The 26,121-nt window shown below is 39.4% G+C and overlaps 1 protein-coding gene across 6 annotated transcripts in view; it reads left to right on the top strand.

The window, feature by feature from the left end:
- Positions 1 to 26,121, top strand: part of LOC117400721 (beta-chimaerin-like) — a 116,300-nt gene that overhangs the window by 49,957 nt on the left and 40,222 nt on the right. For 2 of the 6 annotated variants that reach the window (XM_059021698.1, XM_034001017.3), the window contains exons 2-6: positions 1,245 to 1,283; positions 8,508 to 8,563; positions 10,253 to 10,284; positions 10,550 to 10,663; positions 12,407 to 12,692. In XM_059021698.1, the coding sequence (XP_058877681.1) occupies positions 1,245 to 1,283; positions 8,508 to 8,563; positions 10,253 to 10,284; positions 10,550 to 10,663; positions 12,407 to 12,692 (527 nt within the window). Of the gene's footprint in view, positions 1 to 1,244; positions 1,284 to 3,896; positions 4,565 to 7,439; positions 7,488 to 8,507; positions 8,564 to 10,252; positions 10,285 to 10,549; positions 10,664 to 11,062; positions 11,493 to 12,406; positions 12,693 to 26,121 lie in introns of those variants that run through there. The other 4 variants (XM_059021701.1, XM_059021700.1, XM_059021707.1 and 1 more) reach the window with 4 other exon arrangements.

The following is a 26,121-nucleotide window of genomic DNA, read 5'->3' as shown; positions in this document are numbered from 1 at the left end:
TGCATGCATTTCCTTGAATCCCTACTGTGTTCAGTTTGAGAATTCATCTTTTATGCGGGACTTTGTCAAAAGCTTTCTGGAAATCTAAATAAACCATGTCGTATGCTTTGCAATTATCCAGTTTCAATGTTGCATCCTCAAAAAAGTAAAGTAGGTTAGTTAGACATGATCTCCCTTTCCTAAATCCAATGCTGACTGTCTCCCAGGATATTGTTACCATATAGGTAATTTTCCATTTTGGATCTTATTATAGTTTCCATAAGTTTACATATAATAGAAGTCAGGCTTATTGGTCTGTAGTTACCTGGTTCGGTTTTGTCTCCCTTTTTGTGGATCGGTATTACGTTTGCTATTTTCCAGTCTGTCGGTACAACCCCTGTGTCAAGAGACTGTTGCATGATCTTGGTTAGCGGTTTGTAAATAACTTCTTTCATTTCTTAATGATTCAGACAATTGCTTGCATCATCAATGATGAAGATTCAGATGACGAAGAGTTTGACGGTTTCAATTTATTATCTCAGGTTGTTTTTTTCACACTGGACACTGCAATTTCGTACTTATTTAATGAAAAACTGACAAGAATAGAAAAATGTGACATTTCGAAATCATGAAATACCGTACAACTATTATGGCTTCTGGTAGAATTTTGCAATATCATTTTGTAGTTTCTTTGATTACAGATCTAAATTATGTTCATACATTTTGTCTCATTATGTCTCAATCCTAAAATTCTAGGTGATGCAAAACTTTTGGCCATACTGTATACTATTGTCCCTACTAGTCGAAGGGTAGTGAACAGAAAGCCGTGCACTTTTCTCATGCCTGGAGAGTCAGTTAAGTAATTACATTAATGGAGTTTGATGTAGTCAGAAGTGGGGTTAAATAACATTATATTCCACCCAGGAGATATCAATTCACCTCAGCAGTATTCGATAGTCCAGGTCTGAGGGCACAATCAAAATAATTTGTTTGTGATTCATAGAGCTCACTGCAAATTGGTGAGTTGTTGATTATGCCACATTGTGAGTTATTGATTATGCCACTTTGAGGTAAGTGATTGTAAAAAATGAAATAACCTTTCAGTACATTTGAGAATTTTAATTTAAAGAAAATTACAGAAAGTAGATTCCCCCATAAACTGTGCTAAATGTTTTTAAAACAGTACCAAGTTACTTTAATTGATAAAAAGGCAGTCTTCCATTTTGACTACTTGTTTTTAACAGTTTCTTGTCTTTATTTCCTAGATGCTGAAGATTATCAGCCACCAGTATGGAAATCATACCGTGAGTATTACTATTTTCTTTACATTAGCCCTTATTCCAAGCAAAGCACTTCGTTAATTCAACCAGAATCCAATTTGTGGCCTGTGGTGTTGACAAGAGCACGTGGGGTTATACGAGAAGGGATTTTGAAAGAAAGCTGAAACTCAATGCACAGCATTGTAGTGTTGGACCCAACCTGATTTTGTTGTTTTTAAACTGTTGCGTAGGTTTGCTTTTTAATTATGAATAACAGGAAGTCATACCTAACTAGACCCTGCGTGGGCACAGGTAACAACTAACTGAGAAACATTGTTAATATATACAGTACACTACAGTCAAGGGTTGTTTTTGTTTTTAAACTCAACTAATGTCAAGCTAAACACATAAACTAACTAACTTTCTCTTTCTGTGATGACACTCAAACAAACCCTAGCTAATGGATGCAGCGAGATAATATAGGTCAAATAAGACATTGAAACAAGATATTGAAACAAAGAACACAATTGGTAGTGATTGGCAGGTGGAGCTTCAGTTTTCATTTTCAAAGAAGCATTTATATATATGTGTGTGTGTGTGTGTATATATATACAGTGGTTTGCAGAAGTATTCACCCCCTGCAAAGTTTTCACATTTTGTTGGCACCTGAGCGTACTCCACAACGTTTTCAAATTAGACTTTACATGTAGAATTGTGTGGAAGGGTGGGGGTATTCACTGACACAGGAGACAGAAGGTTTTATTTGTAACCACCGCACAGGTGCCCAGATTTATTTATTTTCCTTATTTATTATTTTATTTAGTTTAGCCCGCAGAGGGCGCTGTTCTCCGTGGTCTGGATCCTACCGACAGTAAACCAGGACCACGGGGTTACCAAGACAGGTATCCCAGTCCGTGCACCTTCAAGTGCTCAAAAATAATAATGAAAACAGAAGGCGAAAGAAAAAGGGAAAATAAAACACAGTAATAAAACTACAAACAAAAGTGCTGCTTATGCAGTGCCCCCACTGCCGCTAAGCCGGTCAGCACTGGTCTCCGTCCTACACTCGGCTATGCCTATACGCCGGGGTTGGCCAGGGTTCCCCGTACTTCTACACACGTCCTCTCAGGTACGTGTCTATTTATATTGCTCTGTGCAAATTAGTTTTGGGTTTTTATGAACGGCTGCCCCTCAGCCTGGCTCGCCTGCTCCTTGTTTCACGCTGACCTTTTCTGCCAGCAACACTGTATTTCCCCCAACACGGCCACCCGAGCGGCATAACCAAGCCAGTTCTTATGGGCCGAGCAGTCTACCAAGGCCCGCCCCTCAGCCACTCGGAGAGAGGGAAAGCACACACACCCTCTTCCCCACCTCTCCGTGTCATCGCCATGACCGACAGGCGGATCCCACGAGACTGCTGCCCTCTACCTGCAGTAATACGAATGTGCCAGACAGTCAGTCCAGATCTCCCCTGTTACAAATCTACACAAACACTCCACATTGATAAAGTTAAAAAAAACATATAGAATATAAATAAGTAAGATTTACAGGGAAAACAGATTAATCTCAGTTGCATAAGTATTCAACCAATTTGCTACTGCAGCCCTAAATCAGCTCAGGTGCAAATGATTTGTTTGAAAGGTCACAAAATTAGTGAAATGGTTTCAGCCTGTGTGTACTCAAAGCGGTTTAACTTGTAGATAATTTCCCTCAGGTATATAAAGACTTTCAATCTGCAACTCACATAGTGATCCAACAAATCAAACATGAAGACCAAGGAGCTTTTGAAACAAGTCAGGGATAAAGTGGTAGAGAGGCACAGAGCAGGAGAAGGGTACAAGAAAATTTCAAAGGCGCTGATTATCCCTCTCAGTACAGTGAAGTCCATCATTAAGAAGTGGAAGATACATCATACCACCCAGACACTACCCAGATCAGGTCGCCCTCCCAAACTGAGCAGCTGGGCAAGCAGGAAACTGGTTTGGGATGTCACTCTGAAGCCAACAATGACCTCGAGAGATCTGCAAAATTCTGTGTCTGGGATGGGAATCAGTGTTCACACATCAACAATAAGCCGGTCCCTACACAAAGCTGGCCTGTATGGACATGTGGCAAGAAAGAAGCCATTACTCAAAAAGCCTCATCTTAAAGCATGTATGGAGTTTGCGAAAAAGCATGTAGATGATACTGCAGACATGTGGAAAAACACAAACGTTGTTTCCAGGGTCAGTTTCCCTAAAGAGATCCTTACCTTATCCTTATGTCCACAGTTATGAAAGAAATGTGTAAGTTGTGCAAAGTAAAAAAAATACTACCACTGTGTACCACCCACAAACAGATGGTTTGGTTGAACTTTTTAATAAAATGTTAAAACAAATGATAAAGAAGTTTAAAGTTGGAGACAAAGTGTTAGTTTTATCACAAGTTTTTGGCTAAATGGCAGGGACCTGAGTTGCCAAGTACGACAAGTCCGAGCGAAATAAAAATTGGGAAACATTTGACTGCGGAACAGAGTACTGTAATTAAAGAGCTAATTAATAGAAACAACTATGTGTTTTTAGACTTGCCAGGGAGAACTAATCTTATATCCCATAATATTATTACCCCTGTGGGAGCCCGAGTCAGAATGAAACCCTTTCGAATTCCAAAGTCTAAACAGAGCGATCTGGCTAAAGAAATAAAAACAATGTTGGAATTACAAGTAATTGAGCAATCAAACAATGACTGGTGCAGCCCGGTGTTGATGGAGTCAAAACCTAATTGAACTATAAGATTTTGTATGGATTTCAGAAAAGTTGTAACCAGAGTCAAAAGATAAAACAGCATTTGTAACTCCACAGAGTTTGTTCCAATTTACAGTGTTGCCTTTCGGACTGCACGGTGCACCAGCCACTTTTCAAAGGCTTATGAACAGGGTGCTCAGGCCACATAGTCACTATGCAGCAGCTTATCTCGACGATGTGGTCATTTTTAGCCTTGATTGGGAGTCTCATGTACACAAGGTGGAAGCGGTATTGAGATCGTTAAGGGAAGCAGGCTTAACAGCTAATAAAAAGAAGTGTGCATGATGTGTATGTGCCGAACATTAATGTGGAGGCTTTAGGACCCTGGTGATAGACACATACACTTAATCATAGCAAAAGTAACAATTGGTTAATTGAATCATTACTGGGTAAATGCTGATCAGATGCAACTGATCAAGTTGGGGAATAAAAAGATCACAGTTTGTGTGTTCGGGGAAGAGGATTGAAGTGGAGAGATAGGAGAAAACTGAACAGTGGACAAGTGTGTTGGACAAAGAAGGATTTTCTGATAACGAAGCAGAGGTACGGGTTTTGACAACAATAGTGCTGGCTGGTGATTTGGATTAGGTTAACAGGGAAAACAGGCTTACCCTGCCTGTGTTAGATAGGGCTACTGTTAACCTGTTTAGTTAGTGCCCAAAGAAGGGCTAGGCTTTGTTTTGTGTTTTGTTTGTAGGAAACAGTGACAATATTATTTATTTTGTTTATTTAGCAGATGCCTTTATCCAAGGCGACTTACAGAGACTAGGGTGTGTGAACTATGCATCAGCTGCAGAGTCACTTACAATTACGTCTCACCCGAAAGACTGAGCACAAGGAGGTTAAGTGACTTGCTCAGGGTCACACAATGAGTCAGTGGCTGAGGTAGGATTTGAACCGGGGACCTCCTGGTTATAAGCCCTTTTCTTTAACCACTGGACCACACAGCCTCCTATATTGTTACTGCTGTAAAAACTGTTCTTGATAAATACTTTAAAAAATGTTATACTGGTGCCATCAGTTAATTTGTTCTGTATAGACACTATCTTACCTATTTCTATTATCAGGTACAGTAGTAAGTTATTGAAAAGGATTGTTAACTGGATGGTATTGTCATTTGTATGCTAGCTTCTTTCTGTAAACTGAAAAGATTCCTTTGGTAGTATCGAAAGTAATAGTCCGTGTTCGATATATACTGGTACTGTAACATCATAAAAGAGGAACCCAACTTACTAATTGTCCAATAATACCCTGATTGTACATGAACATTTTAAAAGTAAATTTATAAACCCCTATGGAAACAAATGTACAGCATGGTTATTGGGATAAAAGCAAACACAATCCTTCATACAAACTGATCTGAAAATATGAAATGTCTGAAATATAACAATCTCCCTGTTATATTAAAGCCTATGTTTACACAATATAATGTTTATACGAGAATTCCATTAGTTTGCATGGTATCCCGGCATCTCAGATTCTTGAAGGTATCACACCTCAATTTGTGGGTGGCAGACTTGCAGAATCCTGCAACCCTGTTTAATTATTTTTTTTTAAATCTTGATATATATATATATATATATATATATATATATATATATATATATTGTAACAAAGCAGGGAGGGGGTTAAAGCCTCCCTGAGTGGAAAACATGTGTGGAATGCACATTTGTATAGTTTAATTGTTTTGCTTTATTGTTTAATTGATTTGTTAATTGTTTTATTATTAATTATCCCCTGCACCTGGTAGCTATTAGTAAATTAAAACCAGGTGCAGGGTATTTAAGAGAGGCAGCTAGTCTGCTCAAGGCTGCTGTGGAGAAGGAGGCAGAAAGGTGTGCTCTGCTTCCTGGCAGTCATGAGCTAAAAAGTAAGTGCTGTATAAAACCAGTGTGTTTTGTAAGGACGGGGAAACAGTGTAGCTGTCCCGTGTTAGCCAGGGTGTTCCTGTGTGTTAGTTAGTGCTCGTACCGAGCTAGGTGTTTATTTTGTGTGTTTTGTTTTGATTTTTGTGTTGATTAAAAATAGCGCACCAGCGCTTAAAATCCATTTCTGTGTGCCGGGTCTATTTTTAAAGGGGCAACGAACCCGAGTGAGGTGCAATCTTTTACATTTGGTGTCAGAAAGTGTGGGCGCCCCTACGACCCAGAAAGATGGATTTATGGTACCTGATCGAGCAGATTAATAGAAAGGCCGCTGCTCAGAAGGAGCAGCTGGAGAGATGGGAGAGAGAGATGGGGTTGGCACCGCAGAAGAGACAGGAGCGGGAGCCAACCGAATTGGAGCGGTTACTCCTGGAATGGGAGCAGGCTAGCGTAGCTCCGCAGTCTCCAGAGCCCAGAGGGGAGGAGCCGCCGCTTCCAGAGCCCAGAGGGGAGGAGCTGCCGCTTCCAGAGCCCAGAGGGGAGGAGCCGCCGCTTCCAGAGCCCAGAGGGGAGGAGCCGCCGCTTCCAGAGCCCAGAGGGGAGGAGCCGCCGCTTCCAGAGCCCAGAGGGGAGGAGCCGCCGCTTCCAGAGCCCAGAGGGGAGGAGCCGCCGCTTCCAGAGCCCAGAGGGGAGGAGCCGCCGCTTTCAGAGCCCAGAGGGGAGGAGCCACTGTTGCCAGAGTCACCGGTGGAAGTCAAGGGGGAGGATGTGCCGCCTCCCCTGCAAGCCAGTCCGGCGTTGCCGAGGGAGGTCCCTTGTCCCGGCAGTGTGGACACCAGGCCGGAATGCCCAGACCTCCCTCCGCTTGACCTGGCTCCCAGGTCGCAGTACAGCCAGGCACAGTCGCCTGCCTGGTCCCTTGCTTCACTCCCCCTGGAATCCCAGACGTCGCTGCGCAGGATGAAGACGTCACTGCGAAAAAGGCAGACGTCGCTGGCGCTCCCCCTGCTGATTGCTTCATTCCGCCTACCTACTGCTCCGCTCCCCCTGAGATTCAAGACGTCGCTGCGCCGGTCCACAGCCACGCGCCTCTGCCTGCCAGTCCTGGCTCCCGGTCACCGGCCTGCGCTGTGGTCGCCCTGGACAAGCCGTCTGGGTCCCTCCGCGTCGGTCCTAGGTCCATCCCTGGAAACGCCGGAGGGACCAACCCACCCTCAAGCCCGCCCGTGGAAGAGGGCGACAATTGACATTGCTGGACTTGAGGGTGGGTGGTCATTTAAGGGTGGAGGGAGGTGGCCGTCGAGTGGCCGGTGTCTTGAAAAGACAAGGGGGGGGAAGTGTAACAAAGCAGGGAGGGGGTTAAAGCCTCCCTGAGTGGAAAACATGTGTGGAATGCACATTTGTATAGTTTAATTGTTTTGCTTTATTGTTTAATTGATTTGTTAATTGTTTTATTATTAATTATCCCCTGCACCTGGTAGCTATTAGTAAATTAAAACCAGGTGCAGGGTATTTAAGAGAGGCAGCTAGTCTGCTCAAGGCTGCTGTGGAGAAGGAGGCAGAAAGGTGTGCTCTGCTTCCTGGCAGTCATGAGCTAAAAAGTAAGTGCTGTATAAAACCAGTGTGTTTTGTAAGGACGGGGAAACAGTGTAGCTGTCCCGTGTTAGCCAGGGTGTTCCTGTGTGTTAGTTAGTGCTCGTACCGAGCTAGGTGTTTATTTTGTGTGTTTTGTTTTGATTTTTGTGTTGATTAAAAATAGCGCACCAGCGCTTAAAATCCATTTCTGTGTGCCGGGTCTATTTTTAAAGGGGCAACGAACCCGAGTGAGGTGCAATCTTTTACTATATATATATATATATATTATATATATATATATATATATATATATATATATATATATATAAAAAATATATTTTTGTTTTAATATGGCAGTAAACCAAGTCATGCTGGCCTACACCAGTCACAATGACTTGAACACAGATTTGCTGTCAAGTCTTCCTGTATGGAAAGATAGTAGTACCCGAGCCTCTCACTTTGCATCTCATCTTTAGTGTACCGGCCACACCATCTATTTAATAAGGATTGAATACTTCATCTTCTTTTTCCCTGTCACCTGTTTTTAAACACATTTTATTACTTTTCCTTTCCTAAGTAACTAATGAAACTGACATGCCGCTACAGTGTGAATTGTTACTGGAAGGCAAATCTTCCTTGTCTACCTTTTCTCATTACTTTCACCATATTGATTTTCCTTCTGTTTCTATCGATGTGGTAAAGCAGCATATAATTAACCACGCTGGAGAGCTAGGTGCTTTATTTTATTTGTTTCAATTAAAAACCTCCTAGAATGCTTACTATACAAAGAGGTTTAATAATGACAAAGTATTATGAATTAGTATATAGTCCGTAGTCTGTGGCAAGCAGGTTTTAATGGGGATGAAACGTGTGGCACACCATATGGAAGAAGGGCATAGGGAATTACACTTAGTGTAAAGCTGAACTGAACAGGTAGACCGCAGTTCTAAAAATATATATATACTGAATTAAATGGCTGGTAAACTTGTGTATTCATGTCAAAAAATGTAACGGCATTCCTAAACTTGATTTTCATTATTGGACAGTGTACCAGTTACAGCAAGAAGCCCCACGCCCCAAAAGGATCATTTGCCCCCAGGAGGTAAGCCCAACTTTTAAATCTTCTTTTATTTCCTTTCCTTTTTAAAACGGCTAGAAACTTCCCTTTTGTGACCTCAAACAACAAGCTCTTTCTCTTCAAACGGGTCTGATTATAGCAAATGCAGTGGATGCATGGAAGAAAGTAAATAGCTGTTTTGACATTTCTCTTAAATTTCACAAGCTTTCACCCATTTGGAATAATTCTTTTCTGGTGATGGTTTCTCAACCTTTCGCATACCCACCTTGGTCTACAAGAGGTGTTTATATTTTTAATGATATTTTTGATGGTAAAGGTTGACACACATTCCAGGATAACATCTTTACATCTTCCAAGAACTTGGCACACCAATTGATTCATTTTAAATTGACACATAGATTTTATGCAACCCCTATCAGAGATTTCAAATGAAACTTGTCCCTGATCCTTTGTGCCAGGGATGCGCTCTAGGAACAGCTTGCACCTATCTGCACATGTTTTGAGAATGTCCAAAAATTAAAGCTTTCTGGAAATTTATGACCAAATTAATAATGGCCAAATTAATTGGAGTACAGGTGCCGCAGTGTCCTGGAGTGCTCCTTCTTGTGGATGATTCCCAACGGACCCTTTCTTTACAGTCAAGGAGAATATTCATAGCGGGTGTGACAGCAGCTAAGAAAACTATTTTGAAAGGATGGGTTGAGTCTGGAATATCTTTCAATTCTGTATGGCTTTGTTATTTAGTTTATATCATATTCAATATTTATTTTATATAGCGCCTGTTGGAGAGATACTCTGGACCTGTGTGATGAAGGGCCTTGTAGGCAAGCAGGAGAATTTTGAAAGTAATCCTGAACTTTACAAGTGGCCAGTGCAGCTGGGCAAGACAGGCGGTAATGGTAAACGAGTGCAACCGCCTCTCCAATCTGCGGCCGCCATGTCATTTCCCTTCCGGGTCAATGCGTTATTGCAACGGAGTACCTCCCCCTTTTTAGCTGGCCGACTTCCCTTGAACCCTGGGAAAGAACTGTCAGGCCAGCCCATCCAGGGAACTCTGTTCTCGCTGCTTAGTGCCCTCACAGGCCGGGAGGGAGATTTACAACCAAGAATCATTGTATTTCTGTCACAGGTTATTAGCAAGCAAGGTTCACAGCATTGCAGTCCTTATTGTACTTACTTCACTAAGAGTCATGCCAAAATGAGGAGAAAGTGATTTTTGTCCTGCTGTGATGATTTTGTTATTTTCTGTTGTATTTCTTCTATTTAGTTTGGTATTCACAGCAATGTGCAATGCTCACCTTGGTTTGTGTTCTTCATAAATGTTCCCCACAAATATGAGGAGGGGGGATTTATACAAATCGTTCTGTAAATCATCAGAGAGGGCAAAAATTTTCTATAAATGATCATGTGAAACACATGCTAGGTTCCTTAGGTAAAGAAATTGTCCCTAGGTAAGAAAAGTATTAGCTTTTTCGTCAACTTCATATAAAATATATTTAATTTCTTACAAAAGCCCATGCCCTATCACTAATAGACTACATAATGTAATAGAGCTTGTGCAATTAATATTGCTCGACACTTTTAGGGGTTCAACAGAAAAAATGAAAGAAAAAATTGCAATTGAGCTAAATTTAAGTTTTGGTGTTTGAGATGTGAGCTCTTTACAGCAAGCGCATGGAATTGATTTAACTTTTGTCTTTTTGTTCATTTCAGGTTGAGAACAGGCCGAAGTACTATGGAAGGGAGTATGTATATTTTACTGTATTTTATAATTTGCAGTTCCCTTTATCTGTATAAACACAATTTTTAGACTAAATCCATCATTCAGAACCCTAGATTCACAAGTTTTAAAAAAATATAGGTTATTTAGGTGAAATCCCGACGTCAATCTTGTGTGTAATTTTACTTCAGTTGCAATTCTGAAGTAACCCTTGAATGCCTGGATTTATTTATTCTGAAATGAATTAATTGAGCTTGCGTTGTGCTGCTGTGTTTGTCTCCCCCATTAAGGTTTCACGGGATGATTTCTCGAGAGCAAGCTGATGAGCTCCTCTCGGGTGCTGAAGGAGCCTATCTTATTCGAGAGAGCCAGCGGCAGCCTGGCTCCTACACACTGGCTTTGAGGTTAATCATTTCATTTAACATGAGTTACATTTGCCTTAAGCACATTCTTTATTTATTTGTGTGCTGTTCTGTGAAACACTGCAGCTACGTGGTAGAAGTAATGTAGCGTTGTCTACTATGGAGCTGCTGACTGGTTTCAATTCTTGTACAGATCACAGAACTAATCAACTGAAATGGAGATGTTTAGTAAGATGTGTTGGTTCAGTTTGTCTTAGGTTCTCCATGTCAATATATGTATTATGGTTGTGAAAAAACCCCACCTTGAAGTGAAGTAAAATTGATAGTTATTGGCAGTGACACCACCTTGTGGTTAAGTATTGTACATGCCATTGTCCTGTTTCCATCCTGAAAAGACATTCTCACTAGTCAACACCCCCCCCCCCCCCCAAAAAAAAAGTCACTTCAAGTCACAGGCCAAGAAATGAGAGAGTGTTGTTATGATTAGTTAATCTTGTCTGCAACGCCTGTAAATGGATGTAGTTATGTCATGTGATACACTAGGCCGATATAAGCTGTGTGAGAATTGTGCGCAACTGTTCATCATCAATCAGTGGCTGTCTTGACCAGAACTACCAGCAGCAAGCAGTTCATAATGAATCTGAGCTCCCAGACACGTGCAACGCCACAAGCAACAGACGTGGCACAGTGGAGAGAGGAATGATGACACACTCGTTTCCACCCAGACTGCTCCAACAGGGCCTTACCTACTGGGAAGCCATTTTATACCAGACAGAGTACCTGGCTTATTTTGTTCCGTTTTCTAACAGAAAGCAATGCAGCTAAAGTAGATGTAAGGAGAAGTACATCACATTACAGCAATTCCTTAAAGGTATTTGATTAAACCTCAACAGTAGAAAACTGATTTCGTATTTCGAATGACCTACATTGTATCATTAGAAAACTTGTAGAGTTGGCTACAGTTTTGTTGTTGACTGTGGTTCCGCGTGTTTTCATGTGAATCACAGAACGAATCATCTGGTAGGATGAGATCACATATAGATTTAATGAGTTTTTAATGCTAAATCAGACATGCTTTAAGATTTCAACAGACAGATTGAAACTGGATTTATCTGGAATGCATTTTATAGTTTATCCCTACAATTGAAAACATGTTTAAGAGTTTGCAGTGGAATTACTGTGAATATTCTTAAAATATTTGGGAACCAGATTGTAACATCTGAAAATGATGAGATTACGATTTCAAACATCATAATCAGGGAGAGCTGCACAATGCCTTTGTAAGGTTGAGGCTTGCAATGGAATACAGTACTGTAGCTCAGGAAGCTCAGGCTACTAAAATCTGCCATTTCAGGCAATCCTGATAATATGCACCTATATATATATATATATATATATATATATATATATATATATATATATATATATATATATATATATATAAATGTTATGTTTTTGTATAGATTTTTTTTTTATTTTACTTAACAAAATTTGTTATTTTGGTCATATGGATACAAATAACAAAACCACTTAAACACATTTGGAAAAAATACTTAAATATCAACTTACAGTGTTAAACTGCACTAAATTGTACTTCTAAATTCAGCCTGCCTTGGAAAAACACTCTGTATTGACCCTAAACCTGCATCTGAATTTATTTTCAAATCCCTGTGACAAGGCAATTAAGCAAATCTTGTTTTGTTATACAATGAGAATGAACTCTTATTAACATGTACAATAACACTTTTCTGTACAGTGAACTTTGTTTTACATCTTCTTTTATAGATTTGGCTATAAGACCTTAAATTATAGACTGTTCTACGATGGAAAGCACTTTGTGGGTGAGAAGAGATTTGAGTCAATTCATGATCTCGTAACAGATGGTTTCATCACACTGTACATAGAAACGAAAGCCTCAGAGTACATCGCGAAGATGACGACTAATCCCATTTATGAACACGTGGGGTATGCATCGCTCCTGAGAGAAAAGGTGTCAAGAAGAACTAGTAAAACCAAGCACGATTCCAAGAAGGCACTGCTTGTGAGGGTAGACAGCAACTCTGTGGAAATGGTAAGGAGGCCCAATCTGAAAATTACCATGTCATTGATTTCAGAAATGCACTGTTTGAACCTCCATTGTGGGAGAGAACACAAGTTCCTCATTGGGTATATAGACACTGTCTTTGCTTAACTGGTATGAATCAGAGAGAATCATTTGATAATGGAGAGGAATCCTGGATTATTCTCATAACAAACGCCATGAGTATCTGCATACCTAGCATGTTATCAAAATACAATCCATCAATGTGTAACTTTTATTTTTCAAATGTTTCATTTGACAATGCTGTTATTTTTGTTTGTTTGTTTATACTGCAGTTTTCTGTTCAGATAATAAACAGCCTCTTTGTGTAATTTTAAGTAATGCCCACAAGATGGCAACATAACTGTGACATATATTTCCTGCTTCTCAACCATTTTTGTGAGACAGGGTTCTATATTCCTGTGTGAGACCCTGGCTCTCGCTTTGCTGGGTGGGTGGTTGCCGGTTCACGCACAGCCTCCTACCTTTTACATTTACATATATATATACATAGAATTGTATCCTGGATATAACAACACTATAGCCTCTGAGAGAGTCAGATAAAAGGTCAATCATCTATCGGAGCTTTTAGTTGTGCAACATCCACAAAACGATCATATCACTAACTGCAGTCAATATAAAGCTTAACCGTTAACAGTTTGTTTGAAGATAAATATGCGTTGGAATTGCTTCACGTAGTTAAAAATGCCAACCTTTGCCCTCAAGTATCAGCTAAAGCAGGACAATGTCACTTGTGAATCAGCAGTATTCACAGTATGTATAATTACTGTTGCAGCAGATGAACTCCTATTGTAGGTTAGGGCTGAGAATGAACTGTGTTCACACGTAACTAAAAATCAAATGACACTTATGTAGATAACAAGTCACTGAGATTTGCCCAGTTACAGTAAGGTGTAACCAAACATTGATGATGATTACAGTACTTCTTAATACATTTTATGCACTGGGCTTTTTCGTTCCCTTTTTCATTGAATATCATTTGTTTTACTGATTAGATACAGGTCTGTTCATGAAGAAGAAAAAAAAACAAACCTGTGTTTTTTTTTAGCAGACTGGTTCCTGTTAAAAGGACAAATAACAAAGTAATATCTCATTTATATCAAACACATTCGTATCCAATAATCCCATCATCCATTAAATACAGTGTAGTATATTAATTTAACCAGGTGATATATCACCGTGCCAATTTGCAGCAATCCAATCAGCTTTTATTTGTGTTATTTACACTATTGAAAAACTAAAGCCTACAATTGAAGCATGTCCATTGTAGGAGTTCCTGCATGAACAGAGACAATGGTTGTTAGTTTCAATAAGCTGCTGTACAATGCTGCTGAGAATTCAAATAAAATGCCTGTAAGGAAGCTACCAGCCAGTTGTGAAATAACTGTGAGAGCCACGCTAAAGAAACAAGGACAAAATATCTTAATTGTGTATTGTAAGTTACTATTCAGTAAAGGTTGAATGTCTCCTGAATGGTTGAGCAGTGCTGTTGACTTTCTTGCTTAAAGTGTTTCACTGCCTTCTCAATCTCTGTGTGCTAAAAATTTTGTTTTTTTATTTGTTAATATCACGTCAGTCTCTAGACTCCAGCTTAGTGCAAAGGGGGGAGACTTCTTTGGGAGAAATTTAGGTGAGGTTATAAAAAAGAATCTACTTTTACTACACAATACAATTTGAATTCTTCCAAAAGTGAAAATGGTATATTTTCCAGTTGCTAATGTAAAGACATGGAAGCAAATGACTCAGTAATTATGTTGTTGATATATGTAATTCATAGCAATCGTAGTTCATTGTACAGTAGTTGTTGGCAAATAGGGCAATATCATCTTTTAAAATATATATTTTTTTACATATAATATACATATTGCAAAAACTGTCATATTGTGAACATTATATCTAAAAATCTTCTGTAATTTAAATATGCAGGTTATTAATAATGTTTCACATTTTAAAAATTCTAATCCAGTTAGTGAAGGATTGACATAAGAATGCTTTCAAGTAATTGCTCCCCTGGATACTTTAGACGCCCTTTAGTTCCTTACCACACCTTCGAGTGCATTCCTGAATAATTCATATTCACGTTTCAAAACCTTGCTTGAGAGGTGATATTTTTGAAATGCTATTGAATATTTGCTCATTATATTACTTTCTTGTTCTTCACATCTTTTGATATGGTCTAAAGCACTATATTTCATCTACCATAACATATTAATCTATATATTACAGTGCCACTATATGTGGCATAAAGTGGAGGTGTCCAGATGCACAGTACATCTAAAGAACCACGTACAGACGTGCTCAAATTTGTTGGTACCCCTCCGCAAAAAACGAAGAATGCACAATTTTCTCTGAAATAACTTGAAACTGACAAAAGTAATTGGCATCCACCATTGTTTATTCCATATTTAATAGAAATCAGACTTTACTTTTGATTTTTTATTCAACACAATATTGTAAATAATAAAACAAATGAAAATGGCATGGACAAAAATGATGGGACCGCTAACCTAATATTTTGTTGCACAACCTTTAGAGGCAATCACTGCAATCAAACGTTTTCTGTAGCTCTCAATGAGACTTCTGCACCTGTTAACAGGTAGTTTGGCCCACTCTTCCTGAGCAAACTGCTCCAGCTGTCTCAGGTTTGCTGGGTGCCTTCTCCAGACTGCAAGTTTCAGCTCTTTCCATAGATGTTCGATAGGATTCAGATCAGGACTCATAGAAGGCCACTTCAGAATAGTCCAATGTTTTGTTCTTATCCATTCTTGGGTGCTTTTAGCTGTGTGTTTTGGGTCATTATCCTGTTGGAGGACCCATGACCTGCGACTGAGACAGAACTTTCTGACACTGGGCAGTACGTTTCGCTCCAGAATGCCTTGATAGTCTTGAGATTTCATTGTGCCCTGCACAGATTCAAGGCACCCTGTGCCAGGCGCAGCAAAGCAGCCCCAAAACATAACCAAGCCTCCTCCATGTTTCACTGTAGGTATGGTGTTCTTTTCTTTGAAAGCTTCATTTTTTCGTCTGTGAACACAGAGCTGATGTGACTTGCCAAAAAGCTCCATTTTTGACTCATCTGTCCAAAGGACATTCTCCAAGAAGGATTGTGGCTTGTCAATATGCATTTTAGCAAATTCCAGTCTGGCTTTTTTATGTTTTTCTTTCAAAAGTGGAGTCCTCCTGGGTCTTCTTCCATGGAGCCTACTTTCGCTCAAAAAGCGACGGATGGTGCGATCAGAAACTGACGTACCTTCACCTTGGAGTTCAGCTTGTATCTCTTTGGCAGTTATCCTTAGTTCTTTTTCTACCATTCGCACTATCCTTCTGTTCAATCTGGGGTCGATTTTCCTCTTGCGACCGTGCCCAGGGAGGTTGGCTACAGTTCCATGGACCTTAAACTTCTTAATAATATTTGCAACTGTTGTCACAGGAACATCAAGCTGCTTGGAGATGGTCTTGTAGCCTTTACCTTTACCATGCTTGTCTATTGTTTTCTTTCTGATCTCCTCAGACAACTCTCTCCTTTGCTTTCTCTGGTCCATGTTCAGTGTGGTGCACACAATGATACCAAACAGCACAGTGACTACTTTTCTCCATTTAAATAGGCTGAATGACTGATTACAAGATTGGAGACATGTGTGATACTAATTAAAGAAACTAATTAGTTTGAAATATCACTATAATCCAATTATTTATTATCTTTTCTAAGGGGTACCAATAAATGTGTCCAGGCCATTTTAGAATATCTTTGTAGAATAAGCAATAATTCATCTCTTTTCACAGCTTCTTTGCTTTATTCTATGACATACCAAAGGCATGCAAGTGTACATGATAAAATAGCTTTTAATTTCATCACTTTTCAGGAGGAATGAAGCATTATTTCAATGAGCTGTAAGGGTACCAACAAATTTGAGCACGTCTGTATCAATTAAAAACGTACTGTTCTTAGTTATCGAGCGTATTAGAACGTGGGAATATAAGGAAATGCCTGCCCGGCGATCTTTACAGTGATACGTAAAGGATACTTATGTTTTTACATGAACATCCTGCGGATGTAGGTCATGGTGATTTAGTTTTTTGAGATTCTGATAGCTCTCATTTTGCAGCCTTGGTGGGGGATGTGTGACTGACATCCTTTTCTGTGGGGTAGAAGGGTTCCCCGACCTTTCCTGAGGGGTTGAAAGGTCAGAGAGGAGTTGTATACTTTAGCTCTTCATTATTACCAGAGTCACCAAATTCAATCAGCAGGTGGTAGTGCATTGCAGTCAACTGATTGGCAACACATATATTCTGTGCCTACAGGGAGAGTCTTTGTATTTAGAATATATTCACACAACTGGTCTGGGAATTCATTTTTTAAGGCATCAGTCCAATCTACAGCTGTGGCCAAATGTTTTGCATTGTCTAGAATTTTAAGATTGAGACATAAACAAAAAACTGAACATAATTATTTAACATTATGTAATCAAAGAAACTACAAAATGATATTGCAAAGGTCTACTGGAAGCCATAATGGTAGAACAGTATTTCATGTTAGATTTCGAAATGCCACAAAGTGGTATGTAATTCAATATGTTAAAGTAACATTATACAGCAGGTTTCATTTGACATTATGAAGTTAAATTAGTTCATTCTATAGGGTGATGCAAAACTTTTGGCCATAGCTGTATAAGGGGGTAAAGTCCATGTTCCACAATGCCTTGTGTTTTACAGAAATGTTGTTAAACACAGCACACCATTAGATCCTGTGAAGTATAGCCTTGTCCCCAGCCTGCTCTGTGGATACCACTGGGTCTATAGTACAGCAGCTTGAAGAGGACTACATATCGTGTGTGGTTCATGTGTCTTTGAGCTCCAGGCACTCATCAAATAAGAAAAACAGCTTCCTGTAACAGTTGAGAAAAGAAGGATGTTTAGGGTCTTGTGACTTGGCAAATGTCATCGGGGATTGCTTTGTACATGCAGTCGGTTCCCTTTCTAGTAGAGGTTTGATTGTTTGTTGCTAAAGAGTCTAGTAGTTACTCAGGAAAGGTTATTCGGTGAGTACTGCAGTTAAATACTGCCTTTCGGTTTCTCCAAGCCTATTAATCCCAGCTACAGAACATATACACAGGTGGCAACCCCTAATAGGTAACCCATTAATCAATTTAGGAATGGTCACATTCCACACATGTGTTTCCAGGTATGGTCCTTTAACCCCACCCTTTCCAACTTTTCAAAATATTCATACTATAATGAACTTTATTTACAAAACACATATAAGACAAAACAAACCCTGCGGTGGGACACAGTCCCTGCCACAGCGCCTTTCTCATATTGTATTACATCAGTATATACTTTATGTGCAGTTCACACAGACAGACAACCACCTAAATGCTTCAGTAGAAAACAGTAAAAAAAAAAGATACACTTGCTTTATTATGTTATTCTACATTTTAGCATATGGATAGCCATTAGACGCATGGACTTTATCCCACCATAGAGCACTTACCCCCACACCCAACAAGGACTTGCAGCGAACTCAAATAAACAGTTTCTCCATTCCTTATAAAAACATCTTGGTGTTTTGCTCAACATGTTTAACCTTTCACTGTATAATCATATCTCAATATTAATCTCTAAATGGTTAATCCATTTAACCACCACCTAGTTCAATACTTAGAAAACATAAAGTTCAAATATTAATTTGTATCAAAATTAAATGTTTGTCTTAGTTAAGGCGCAATGGTTTAACATAAACTGATTATGAAATATTGTGTAACAATATTAAGTGACGGTATTTGGGAATGCATCCATGTTTGCCTGTAAAAAAAAAAAAAAAAAGCTTTTAATATCTGTGAACAAGCTGGCTGGTGGTGATGTCAGGCCAGGAAGTAGTCAGACAGGACTGGTGAGTGAACGATTTAAAGATTTAAACAAAACAGAACAAACAAAACAAAACAAAACGGCACATTGGCCAAAACAAATAGACAGACAAACAAAACACAGCAAACACTAAACAAACGAGTATCGTGCTGAGATATTTAGCAATTATCTTTTGTGTGGTTTTCTTTCCTCTGTCTCCTGTACCTCCTCGCTGTACACCCAAACCCTGTGTGTGTGAAACATTCACTCTTTTATGCAGCTGTACCGAGACTCGATTGGTAATCAATCATTCAATTGAATCTCGGCACAGACTGCATCTACTGTAACATAGAAGGTTAAAATGTCCCTAACTAATTTAACCACACGATAAAAACAACAAGCTGTTTTATCAGTGTTAAAACAGCCCAATGGAAAATGACAGCTCCACTTTATAACCTGTTGTAAAATGGCCGTGCAGTCAGTGTCAGAGGTAAGCTGAAAGACCAGACCATTTGCTCATCACATGGGACGGTGCAAAAAAAAAGGGCCTTTAATGTGCTTAGTGGCAGCGTGACATACTGACACGTCTCGGTACTAAACAGAGGCATGCTGATGCTTGCACTTTAACTTTGAACTCACTCCAGAATGGATGAAAGAAAGCAATAGCCGGAAGAGCCTTGAAGGATAGAGAATAATTACCAGCTGTTTTTGGTTCAACAGTAATTATAAATCGTACCTGACTATAAACCATGCAAAGGAAACAAAAGGGCAATTACAGAATTTACCATTCAAATAAAATATATGAATGATTATTCATCATCAGTCGTCGAGGAAGGTCTGATTTACAAGAGCTGATTTCATCCATCGATTCCCATCCCTAGTTATGGTGTACATTTTTAAAAAGGACTCATGGTGAGATCAGTAGAGCCTGGCAAAGTATCCAAACAGTGCCATCAACAGCCATGCTGGTGTTTGTCAACTAGAAATAACAGCACAACAGGACCAGTGTTTTATATATTTTTTATGGTCTATTTTAGTGCTTTGCAACTCCACCCTGATTGTCAGCAATACAATCCTTTAGCAGTGGGGACAGACTTATTAATAAATGGTGGTGTCAATCCCTATGGAGCTCACATTATTGATGTAGACCTAGAAATACAAATGATTCACCATGTGATGGCTGTCTTACTCCTATCAAAGACATGTGGTAACCAACTCTCTGGATAGCTGAGTCTTACTCCTATCAAAGACACATGTGGTAACCAGCTCTCTGGATAGCTGAGTCTTACTCCTATCAAAGACACATGTGGTAACCAGCTCTCTGGATAGCTGAGTCTTACTCCTATCAAAGACACATGTGGTAACCAGCTCTCTGGATAGCTGAGTCTTACTCTTATCAAAGACACATGTGGTAACCAACTCTCTGGATAGCTGAGTCTTACTCCTGTCAAAGACACATGTGGTAACTAGCTCTCTGGATAGTTGAGTCTTACTCCTATCAAAGACACATGTGGTAACCAGCTCTCTGGATAGTTGAGTCTTACTCCTATCAAAGACACATGTGGTAACCAGCTCTCTGGATAGCTGAGTCTTACTCTTATCAAAGACACATGTGGTAACCAACTCTCTGGATAGCTGAGTCTTACTCTTATCAAAGACACATGTGGTAACCAACTCTCTGGATAGTTGAGTCTTACTCCTATCAAAGACACATGTGGTAACTAGCTCTCTGGATAGTTGAGTCTTACTCCTATCAAAGACACATGTGGTAACCAGCTCTCTGGATAGTTGAGTCTTACTCCTATCAAAGACACATGTGGTAACCAGCTCTCTGGATAGCTGAGTCTTACTCCTATCAAAGACACATGTGGTAACCAGCTCTCTGGATAGCTGAGTCTTACTCCTATCAAAGACACATGTGGTAACCAGCTCTCTGGATAGCTGAGTCTTACTCTTATCAAAGACACATGTGGTAACCAACTCTCTGGATAGCTGAGTCTTACTCCTGTCAAAGACACATGTGGTAACTAGCTCTCTGGATAGTTGAGTCTTACTCCTATCAAAGACACATGTGGTAACCAGCTCTCTGGATAGTTGAGTCTTACTCCTATCAAAGACACATGTGGTAACCAGCTCTCTGGATAGCTGAGTCTTACTCCTATCAAAGACACATGTGGTAACCAGCTCTCTGGATAGCTGAGTCTTACTCCTATCAAAGACACATGTGGTAACCAGCTCTCTGGATAGCTGAGTCTTACTCTTATCAAAGACACATGTGGTAACCAACTCTCTGGATAGCTGAGTCTTACTCCTGTCAAAGACACATGTGGTAACTAGCTCTCTGGATAGCTGAGTCTTACTCCTATCAAAGACACATGTGGTAACCAGCTCTCTGGATAGCTGAGTCTTACTCCTATCAAAGACACATGTGGTAACCAGCTCTCTGGAGATTCTGGTTCAATCCCTGCAAGAGAAGGGAGGTAGAAGAAGACCTCCCAGGCTTCCAATAAGACAAACAGCACCTTCTTGACAATACGTGGCTAGTTGCTATTTGATAAATAAGGCCAGCATCTGTATAAAAACAAGTCAAATGGACAACCAGATGATACAAACCACTCTATAAGTTGATTTTCTAGGCATTTTTGCGGGGCCCTTAAAAGTGGGAAGCGACTAATACATCGGTGCGATGTATGTGCCAGTGTGTCTAATATTAAACTACTGTACCAGCGCCACAATGGGACTACTACAGCCACGGTTATGGCTCACACAAACGTAACTGTCAACAACCCAATTTATTTTTTCAGGATCTACGACATTCAGGTCATGTTGCTAGGTAGAAACACAAAACCACTGTTCTAATTAAAAGTTTTAATTTGTTAATCTCAAATCGCAATGCTGAAAAAACAGTAAGTTACTGGAGATGAAAACAAAGACAAACTTAAAATGGCGAAAGAAAAACGAGCTGATAGAGAAGGAAAGTGTTTATGGTCCAATGTAGAAAACATTTAGTTTGAATGGAGTACTTTGAATGACTTTAATACACACTGTAACTTGTTCTACATGTCAGTGCAATGCAGTGGTACGCTTGTAAAGTATGTGTGTGGTTATGGTTCTGATTAACAAAACAAAATGAATGTATTTGTACAGCTGGAAATTGAATGCAATTGTACTGCACCGTATGCAACACTAAGACATTTTGTTTACTGGTTATTAGGTGCACTGTTTAGTTTTTTATTTTAGTTTAGTTTACTGTTTTTTGCATTTTAATTGATAAAGCAGCACTGTTTAATACTTTTCTTTTAAATTTGAATTAATACAATGCATTTGTAAAAGCCAATGCAGCAAGAACTATTGTCTAAGTGTGGTTTTGGAAACAAATGATCAGTAAAGCAATCAGTAAAGATATGTTCTTGAACTTGTTTGGGTACTTGATAAGCTAAAATAAAATAACATTTTAGACATTTTGAAAAACCATATAGTTTCTAGCAGTTTAACTAAAAATGAAAAACAATACTGTAAAATTATGAATGGAATAAAAAGTTGTCTTTATTTATCAGTGTTGAGCATGTAGGGAAAAATCAATTGTAAAAAAAGTATTTTAAACTCAAAAAAGTTTTTTTCCTAAAAGTCTCAAAAAGGGGGGAGCGATTTTTACGCTAGTGTGATCTATAACATTTTTTACGGTAATGTAAATGATGAATGAATTAGACCTAAAACAGCCTTGAGCTATTGTGACTTCACAGAACTTATCATGGGAATTCATAATCCTAGATACAGACCCGGCAAGCAGTGTTGAGGCTATTGGATTTGTGCTTTCCTTTATAATTGAGTATGAGGTCAATGGATTCTTCAAGTTTCCTGTTCAACAACCTCAATGTATCTTTCACATGAAACAAAGATGCCATTAGATATGCATATGCTTTTATAATACAGTAGTCTCTGGCCAAGAGAACACCCCTGTAACAGTAATTATGAATACGAAAATTAATTTTAACACAATGGTTATTAATACAGTTCCCCTACACCTTAAAAAATGCAGCAGCAGCTCAAGATTGCTCTCGCGATGGATCACAAGTCAGTTTTGAAAAGATTGAATAAACCATTTCAATTTGAGTTTGATGATGAGAGTGATCAGGTTACAAAACACTACTGTACCAGTTTTTAATCGAATAGCAATTAATCACTATCGGTGCCAAAAAGGTGTTCTTTTAGGGACGTTCCTGTTCTTTTAGGGAAGTTCCCGTTCTTTTAGGTGGAACAGTTACATTTTCACCGCAAGGTTGTTTCCTATACGTGGAGACTACTGGATCATAATGTCACTATTGCCTGCATTTTGTATTGTGTTTATAAAATAAATCAATTTGCAAACTGTTTCCTGGTGCTTTATAATGGATTTTTGTAGTGTTGTTTCAGTTCACATTTACAAAGTGTTGGCTGAAGTCCAGTATCTAAATACACTGTAAGCTTTTCATGTTCCAGATGTTGACAAAAGCTCACTTCATCTCAAATTTTATGAGGCAGCCTTGTGTTTGCAGTAGCAGCATAGGCCATAATAACAAAAGGCCTGTGGCAGGGCCGATCCCTGCCTGTAAATAATGTGGGGTTTATATGTGTTTTGGTGATGGTTGGCAGGGATGGGGTTAATCCCCAGCCTGCCTAAATACATGTGAGTGTGGCTGGTCTCAAACGATGTCATTGGTGTTGATTGGGAACAGTCACACAGAATAAAAGGGAGCTTGAAGCTCCATTAGGAAGACCACCAGGGAGCTGGGAACCAAGGAAGTGTTGTGAGTAGAGCCATAGAAGAAAAACAGTGCAGGCTTTGCTCAGCTTGCTTAAATTAGAAATTGAGAAAACAGCTTAGCCGCCCCAACCCTTTAGTTAGGAAAACCAAAAGTTTAGCTAGTACTCCGAGGGGACTTAGGTTTTTGTTTATTTGTTTTTGTATTTAATAAAAGTGTGCAACCGCGCTAAAACTACGGTTCTGTGTCTGGGTCAGTACTAGTGATCTGAATTATTTGGTTCGCAAAAAGATTCACTGAGTTGAAACACATGATGAAGCGCTTCATGCTCTTTAGTGCCATCTCTTAGTAGATCTACACAAGTCAATACATTGAGAGTAAAGACAGCCCCCTATCTCCAGAGAGAAGGCATTTAGTAAAGTGGACAATTGCACTGATGCTCAGAGAAGGCAATGTGTTAAATACTGACACTTCATACACTTTTGACATACAATATCAAGCAATTTCATTTTTTATTTTCTCGGTTAATTGGGCATCTGTAATTTAAACAATCATTTCAGTGTAAAGGAACATTTCAGGGCTTTTCCAAAGACAGAGCTCGGCAGTTGGTTTTTTCGAAATTGCCTGGAATATTTATTTTACATACAACCACACATGCGATTAACCAATAATGGAATTATTATACCTTCTTAAATAATCTTACTAAAAAGTGTTATCCAATCGAAAACAAGCTCTTGTTGCTGGAAATAAGAGATTTCAGCAATCGTAGTGTGTAAAATGGTGTAGGATATTTTGATTGATGCTTACAAGCAGATTCTTTGGTGGCGCATGTGGTGTAGCTCGGGCTATAAAGTAGAGAGGAATTGTTTATGAAATATAAAACAAAAAACAGCAAAAAAATTACCTTTCAGCTTGACTGAAACACCACACTGAGCACTGTTGACAAAAAGAGTACTTATTGGGTAAAAGAAAAATAGTTTCCTTCCTATCAGCTCCTACTAAACACCGTTCACGGGTCACATGACCTAGTGGTTCAAATGAAGCACATGAACCTTTTCTTCGTAACACCTTTTGCTTCAACTGGTTCATGTGGGGTCAAATCAGCTGAGGCTTCAGTCCCATCACTAGTCAGTACCTTAAAAGGGCACAAACGAACCTGAGCCGGGAGGCTTGGTTATTGTTGTTATTGTTGTTGGTATAGACAAAAATGACCATGAGTGTTTGGAAGAAGTTTAATGTGGTGCCCGTTCATTCTGTAACACTGCTATTGAAAGTCCCTGCCAGTACATTATAATCACAAGTAAGAGAGATTAACACAATAAAAGATCATTTCAAAATGGATAAACAATAGGCAGTTATTGCTCACCATTCTCCTCAAGAGCAAACATTTGCTTTATTGAACTCCACAGAGCATGCTCTGTAAAAGATTATCTATGGTTCAAGTAAAGTTCAGTTGATGAAATGGTGAAATAACATGTGTCACAAAATGGCAGGCAACCTTTCCTTATGAAATATCACCAACAAGGTTTAGAGATAGTCTGTTCTAATTTCTATTGGTCACAACTTTAATATAGCTTCCCTGCAGAAATATGACACAAATGAATCATGGCCATTATCATAAGATAGAAACAGTAAAACAATTAAAGCTAAATTCCCTGTGGATAAACAATAGGCAGTTAATAGAACCACCATTCCACAGCATACATTGAGAAATGTTTTGCAGGCTGAAAATGATGCAACAAAGCCACAATGGTCAAATGTTGCTACCTGCCAAGCTTCATTACTCTCACATACTGTATCCTTGATGTGCACATCATTTATATACACTGTGTATTAAAGGTTCCATCATGTTTTAAGTGTAATGGAATTCATGGAATAATGTACAATACAGAACAATTGATAAATAGACTCAATACCATGATGCCGGAAGGTTTAAATAGAAAGGAATAGTAGATCATTACATCGTTAGCTATGCAGTAAATGACATCACAAACACATTAATAGATTTAATCAGAAATAAGTGAGTGTAGTTAACATGGCATCAAAAGCCTACAAATATCTCCACTGTTTGTTTTCAAACACACTTTCCCTTGACAATGTCAAACATACTGAAACATTGGAAAGTTGGCTCTTTTGATATATATAGTAGCATTCCTGGTTCCCGCAGGCAGGCGCATCACACAGGTCGAGGCAATCCACACACAGGCAGAGGGCGGGCGCGAACCCGGGACCTCTCGCACTAAAGCATGGCGCTGATACCGCTGTACAAAAGAGCTGGCTCTCTTGCAAGGAGCGTATATCAGGCTTATGTCTTTGTGTGTGATTACATCACCTACCAGCCCAACTGCTGCCTTCCCCCGTGCAAACTATATATATATATATATAGACACATACATATATATAAGTATAGATGCTGGCGCTGCAGAGATGTTTCATTTAATCAGACACGAGGTGCTTCATCCCAGGAAAAGTTCAATAGAAAGCACTTCTTAGATGTTGCCACCGCCGAAGAGAAAAGACGACAACTCCCGCTAAATAAAAGTCTATAGTCTTTTCTCTGCGGTGACAAAATCTAAGTGTTTTATATATATAAGAAAATGGGAAGAAAGGGCCACAAGATGCTGCAGCAGCAACCTCAACAGCAGGTGGAGGTGAAGGACACAGAGGAAGTCTGCCTGAAGGCCAGGAACCCAGGGCGATATGACCAGCCATTGCCGGTGTGCCCCCTCTGCGAACAGAAGCATCCATTTGCAGACTGTCCTTTCCGCCATAATGAGGAGCAGGAATGGAGAGAGGTCCCAGAGCATCCACAG

This window comes from Acipenser ruthenus, chromosome 4 (assembly GCF_902713425.1).
Source record: "Acipenser ruthenus chromosome 4, fAciRut3.2 maternal haplotype, whole genome shotgun sequence".
Classification (NCBI taxonomy): Eukaryota; Metazoa; Chordata; class Actinopteri; order Acipenseriformes; family Acipenseridae; genus Acipenser; species Acipenser ruthenus.
This window is presented reverse-complemented; position numbering and strand designations above follow the sequence as displayed.